At 38.4% G+C, this 6,928-nt stretch overlaps 1 protein-coding gene across 1 annotated transcript; it reads left to right on the top strand.

Annotated features, from left to right (window-relative positions):
- LOC128997061 (rho family-interacting cell polarization regulator 1-like) lies at positions 1–975 on the top strand. The gene has a single exon (XM_054422642.1). The coding sequence runs from the start codon at positions 1–3 to the stop codon at positions 973–975; it is 975 nt and encodes a 324-aa protein (XP_054278617.1).
- The last annotated feature ends 5,953 nt before the right edge of the window (positions 976–6,928 follow it).

Raw genomic sequence — 6,928 nt, 5'->3', positions numbered from 1 at the left:
ATGGACCTACATGATTTGCCTATTGAAGAAAAAGATGAAAACGAAAAGGTAACTGAAGACAACATTTTCCTGATGCTCGACTTTGATGAAATCAGCGACAAACTTAAGGTGAGCATCGCGTTTTCGGAGAAGGGACCTCTTCAGACTGTCACTGAACGTAATGAACAAACGGATTTAATTCAGGTGAGCCCACTGAACTTTCCCTTACCTGTAACTATGCCCAAAACTACATCAATGAAATTACCAAAATTTTCTCTTCCTACTTTCAATGGTAATATTTTGAAATGGCAAACTACTGTGTCGCAGCACAAAAACATTGAAGCTCCAAGACAAGCTACTGTGTCGCAGCACAAAAGCATAGGAGCTCCAAGTCAAACTACTGTGTCGCAGCACAAAAACTTTGAAGTTCCAAACCAAACTACTGTGTCGCAGCCCAAAATCAATGAAGCTCCAAGTCGAACTACTGTGTCACAGCACAAAAACTTTGAAACTTCAAACCAAACTACTGTGTCACAACACAAAAACCTTAAAGCTCCAATCCAAACTACTGTGCCACAGCCCAAAATCTTTGAAGCTCCAAGCCAAACTACTGTGTCGCAGCCCAAAAACTTTGAAGCTTCTAGCCAAACTACTGTGTCGCTTCCCAAAAACTTTGAAGCTCCAATCCAAACTACTGTGTCGCATCACAAGAACATTGAAGCTCCAATCCATTCTACTGCGTCGCATCACAAGAACATTGAAGCTCCAAGCCAAACTACTGTGTCGCATCCCAAAATCTTTGAAGCTCCAAGCCAAACTACTGTGTCGCATCACAAGAACATTGAAGCTCCAAGCCAAACCACTGGTTTGGAGCTAAAGAACAACAAAGAGAGCATGAAGGTTATCACCCCTTTAAAAAGCATGAATCGCCAAACTCAAACTTCATTTCTAAGTACACTAACGAAAAAAAATGCTAAGAAGAAAAGTAAGACTTAAAAATTCTCTTTATGTTCCGTGGGAGTGTGGCTAAGCCATGAGACTGTATATAGCAAATGTTTTTATTTACATCTGATTAAGACAGATGATTAACTTATATTTACTAAGTAACAAGAAACTTTAAACTTAACTTCTAAACTTTACTGAACTAAATTTATATATACGCTTCCACACTAAAACTTCTTACTAAACAAGAAATACTCAATCCTCAATCCAAATTTCGCGTCACCTTCCTCATCATTTCCCGAATCTCCTTCAGTGGATTCTCCAGTTCCAACATCGTCATCATCTTGCTCAATGTTGATACTATCGAGAATGAAGCTCTCCTCTTCTGCATCAGGATTCCTGCAAGGTTCATCGAGTTTGGTGGTCTGGATGCTTACTGTGGTCTCGACTGGTTGTGTAGTTTCATCACCATTATTTTCTTCACGACCATTATAAAATAAGTTTTCAAAAAACTTTACATCTCTAGAATAAATCACTCTACGGGGAGACTTAGGGTCGACCAACTTGTAACCTTTGACATCCTCACTGTAACCTACAAAAATGTGAGGAACACTCTTATAGTCCAATTTGGCCCTTCTCTCCTTAGGCACATGCACATAGCCTATGCACCCAAAAACTCTAAGGTGACTGAGGTCCACTTTAGATCCAGTCCATTTCTCCTGTAGAGTGACTCCGAAAACAGCTTTTGTAGGACTTTGATTCTTAAGATAAATAGCTACCTCCACAGCATACTGCCAGTAACCCTTGCTCAAATTTGAGTCACTTAGCATGCTTCTAGTCTTTTCAATAATAGTTCTATTTGCACGCTCTGCTACCGCATTCTGCTCAGGACTGTATCGAGTAGTGACCTGGTGCCTTATTCCAAATCTATTACACACTCATTCTAGTCTCACATTCATATACTACAATTGGCCTTCATCTGACCTAACAGTTTTTATAGTCTTACTGGTCTGATTTGCAACTAAAGTCTTGAACTTGATAAAACAATCAACTACTTCATCCTTTGATTTCAAGAAATAACCAAAGGGCATTCTGGTGAAGTCATCAATAAATATTGTCATGAAGCGATTACCTTGAAGAGACTGAACATTCATAGGCCCACAGACATCAGTATGGATTAACTCTAGTTTTGTCTCAGTTCTCTTACTTGGAGTGGTTGGGAAAGATTCTCTCGAGTGTTTCCCCTCCACAAAGGGAATGCACGAATCTGGCCTCTGACTAGGAAAATCAACACCCAAAGCCATCCCCTTTTTCAAAACACCCATGCTAACATGATTCAAGTGACCCAACCTTCTGTGCCATAAATTGTGAAGGTCCAGACTGACTGGTCAACTTGAGTAGACATAGCTAAATTGCCAAAATTTGGATCAATGTTGCATTTACTCTCTGTATCCAACCGACACAGTCCGTTTACATTTGTTCCAGTTCCACAGACTTCACCTCTTACAATTTTGGAAATTGACCCTATCTTTGAGCTATTACTAATATAAGCTTGATTTCTTGATTATTTTCAGGACAATTCCTTATCATATGGCCTGCCTTTCTACATTTGTAACAATTAGGAATAAAAAACATCCTTGTCTTTGAGCTATTATTAGAGTTAGCTTGACTATTATTTGATTTTGATAAAAAAGGCTTCCCAGTACCGGTACTGCTTTTAAAAGTTAAAAATACTACAGAGGACTCAGTGGTATCCTTTTCAGCCATGATATTGAATTTTTCTAGTACTTTACTATATTCTACTTTATCTGTACTCTCGACTGCCATCCTATATGCTCTGTAAGACTCAGGCAAACCTCTTAGAAGTAGACACGCCTTCATTTCCTCGTCCATGGGTTTCTCTATGTCAGCAAGTTGAGCATTGAGGTCAAGAAATTTAGAAATATACTCACTCATGCTGTTGCATACTTCCAACTTTAATTCTAAAAGCTGGTCCAGCAGAAATATTCTCCTGTTTGTGCTCTTGACTTCATACTGCTTTGCTAAAATGTTCCATGCTTCCTTCGCTGATGTGGCCGTCCTGACATGTAGTTTTGGAGCTGTCTCCGGGTGCATGGCAATCTTGGCCAGTGCCCTCTCATCTTTGTCTGGATCCACAGTTAGCGGTGTCATCTCTGTAGTAGTCCTTCGTGGTTCAATGCAATTCCACAATCCTTCATACTTTAGAGCCATCCTCATATCAAATTTCCAACTTTCATAGTTGGCTGACCCTTTCAACTTAGAAATTCCAGTGGCTGATGTGGAGTATACAACCATTGACTATTGGATACAGAAGTTGTTGTATTAATAGTACATGATACAACTTTGTCTCCCATCATACTAATTAATAAGTGTATATTTAATTAAATTTACTATAATATTTCTTAAACACTTCCCTCAAAAATTAAACAGTTCAAATAGGCCACAGAGAACATGTTACAATAAAAGTGAAACTGGGTCCATAACCACTTGTTTATAATTGATTTTACTTTTATAATAACTAGCTGTTACCCACGGGCTTCACCCCGTTTGACTTCATAAGTATTAATAAAACTATTGATTGGTAAGTTAAACTGAAATTAACAAAATACAGTAAAACAAACAATCACACCTGGTTTTAATAAGGTAATAAATTGAAAGAATAACAAATAAGTACAGCTGAGGTATTTTTAACATTAGGTATATGGAAGGTTCCCTTTGGAAAGGAATTACGACCATAACACGTTCGCTACTGAGCGTCGCATAGACCGAGGTATACATTTGAATCTTTACACATAGACCGGCTGTCACTTGGATAACAGTACACACAGACCACGGGCGAAAACCTGTAAAACAGTGATCATTTACATCGTAATACGCTACAATCGTGTTTGTAAATAATTTATTCTTGTTTTTTTGTATTTTTTATAACCTTTTGTGATGTTGCATATTTGCGACGCCCGGTCTACAGCGAAGACAATAGTGAAAATTATCATAGTTTTCTTGAAATAGACCAAACGTCGCATATATGCGACAGTTCATTTTTGTTTGTGTTTTGAGGTGAAAATAAGTAAAAAAACCCAGATTATTGAAAAACAGTTTATAACTGAACAAATATAAAGCTACATAGGATAATGCAGCATACATACTGCATACATAGACCTACATACAGTGATGCAGAAAAGTAAAGACCAGTTTTTCCCACTATCATATGACGTCACCAATCATCATATCCGCAGACCAAGCGACGCAGTTGTGCGTCAGACATCTCTGTAGACCACTGCAGGGAATTCAGTGCCTTCAAATAGACCGTTACAAAGATATAAGCATTTTAATAACATTAGAACCCCGACGCAAATATGCAACGGCAGTCTATTTTAATGTGACTTATTATTTTTATCTTATTATTTTAATGTGGCATATTTGCGACGGCAGTCTACGGGTGGAAACCGGCGTCGCTGGTCCATGTGAATGAAAAATTTCGTACTATTGCAGTAGCAAACGTGTTAAAGTGCAATTTATGAAATAATGGATAGTTTTGCGCAAGGTTTCTCGTCATGACGAACATTTTAAGTATATGGTTTATGGGAGTGGGACTTGTAGTTTTCTCAAAAGTTCATGGGGGTACTTTTGGCTTTATATATAGACTAGCTGTACCCGCGGGCTTTGCCCCGTTTAACTTCATAAGTATTCGCATGGCTCAATCACGTTCTGGTTGAAGTTCGTTCGCTACGCTCACTCACCTTTAGGTTGGAGCTCGTTCGCTGCGCTCACTTGCCTTCAGGTTAGCTCGTTCGCTACGCTAACTCGCTTCCAGGTTGAAGTTCGTTCGCTACGCCCACTCACCTTTTGGTTGCAAATTAGCTGTTGTCATAAAATAAAAAAAATAATAGTGCTACACCCTGTTGGTAATACTTGTAACTTTAATGCTATTGAACATCATAGAACAGAACCAACTTGTTTAATTGAAACAGCTGTTAAGATTCATTAATTCCTTTTAAATATGTAAAATCATAAGGTTAACATGGGTAACCCCAGAGCAACTGGGGCGGAGCCCGAAAGCCTGATCAGAATAAAAACTACTTAGTTTTCCTATTTAATGCCCAAAGAATCGGTGTACCGAATTTCAGCCTCCTAGGTAAATGGGAAGTGGGAGAATTATTGATGAGTGAGTGAGTAAGTGAGTGAGTCAGTAAAATGACTACACAGTATGTTTTCTAAAGTCCATAGTGGAAGTGAAGTGATAGATTAGATAAATAGAAGTGAAGTATCAGATAAATAAATGCATAAAACGTATACTAGTGTCGGTCAATGAGAGAGTCCTGAAAACCCCAAAGTAGTCTAAATGCAGAGAATAGGGTGAAAATCAAGAAAGTACCTTACACTAGGTTAAGATATAAAATGTTTACTATTTCTGTAACATGGGTAGCCTAAAATTTTAACATTTGGACTTGTAATTTCAGCTTAGTCATGTGTGGTTTAACAGAAAAAGTATAAAACCTGATGTCCCTGAAGAATTAGACTCTCTTGAACCAATGGCAAAAGAAATTTCAAAACTTATTGAAAACCAGGTTGCAAAAGGGACTCCCATCAACAGAATCATTTTAGGTATGCAAAAACATTATTAAGCTGTCAAGAATGAGTATTTTATCGTACATTTCCTATAAAGATGTAGCTACCATATTCTAGATAGACTTCATGGTAAGATCTAGATGTGGAACCCCTGTACTGTTTTAGGGTCCATAGAAGCAAAAATACACTGTACAGTAGACTCCCTCTTATCCGAACTGCTCAGGACCGAGGCCAGTCCGGATAACAGTTTTTCCGGTTTAACAGACATCCCCAAAAACTCGTTAAAACGGACCACTTAAATGCATGTAACCCAAATATTTGACTGAAATTTAGGAGAGCATTGTGTTTATACACGTTATCGCTGGTCTCAAATCTTTCCCACGAGAACAGTCATTTCAGTACCGCGCACTTCCTGCCGATCAAGTCCGGTTAAACAGATGCGCTGATAAAAGTTGTCCGGTTAAAGAGATGACATTTCCGCCGAGTGTAGTCCGGTTAAACCGATGTCCGGTTAAAGGTGTCCGGATAAGAGGGAGTCTACTGTATGTTCAAATTATTATGTACTAGCAGAGTACCCATTCTTCGTACAGGGTTGGCATACAAGTATGCTTATTGCACTATACTCGTGCTTTGCGTTGACAATGGGGGAAGACACGATGTGAGAAAATTTGGCTCTTTAAATTTGCAGTATGCTATAGTATAACACATCTACCATAGCCATAATGTGTCTTCTACCACTGTGTCTAAACAATAGATAAAAGTAAATTATCAAATAATTTTTTAGCGAAGCTCTTTCGGATCGGCTTCCATGCAAACTTCTAACACTATCACTTAATAACGGCTGAACATATTTTAGCTAAACTGAACAAGGTTTGGAAGGTTTAAGACGAACAAAATTTTTTTTGATAATGCATATATAATATAAAAGTAGATCAAAGTTTTTAAATTTTAACATTGGCCTTATGGGATGTTATAATAATAATGCGCACAGCGTAGCTTAGCGTATTATAGGTTGTAGACATATAAGGTACATCAGTATAGAGGATGGCTCTGTCGAAGACGGCTCGTATTAGTCTTGTCGAAAATACCTTAAGGTGGCAGTTTTTGAGCAGTAGGAGAAGTGTCAGGGTGCATGAAGTGTGTAAAGGCAGGGACAAACATGGTGAAAATCACCACTTATTTCCAATCCTTAGGAAACATGAGTCTCGGTTTATGGATTACACAAGAGTGTCAACTACAACGTTCGCATATTTAGTTTGGTGAAGGATGATTGGGAGAAGCTGACAACTAATTGGAGGTACCAATTGCTGCAGAAAAGAGACTAGTATTAACTTTAAGCGTGTCTGCATTTGAATGCGCTCCAATACGCTCTGAGGAAAACAAAATAGTTTGTTCCTCGGTTGTACGCTGCGCTGCG

This window comes from Macrosteles quadrilineatus, unplaced genomic scaffold, assembly GCF_028750875.1.
Source record: "Macrosteles quadrilineatus isolate MER2022 unplaced genomic scaffold, UCM_ALF_1.0 Scaffold_1__1_contigs__length_201487025, whole genome shotgun sequence".
NCBI classification, from domain to species: domain Eukaryota; kingdom Metazoa; phylum Arthropoda; class Insecta; order Hemiptera; family Cicadellidae; genus Macrosteles; species Macrosteles quadrilineatus.
The sequence above is the reverse complement of the archived record's forward strand: the minus strand, read 5'-3'. Positions and strand labels throughout refer to the sequence as shown.

Bases quoted from the DNA above. Each gene is read 5' to 3' on its own strand.
- LOC128997061 (XM_054422642.1), top strand. From the start codon at position 1: ATGGACCTACATGATTTGCCTATTGAAGAAAAAGATGAAAACGAAAAG.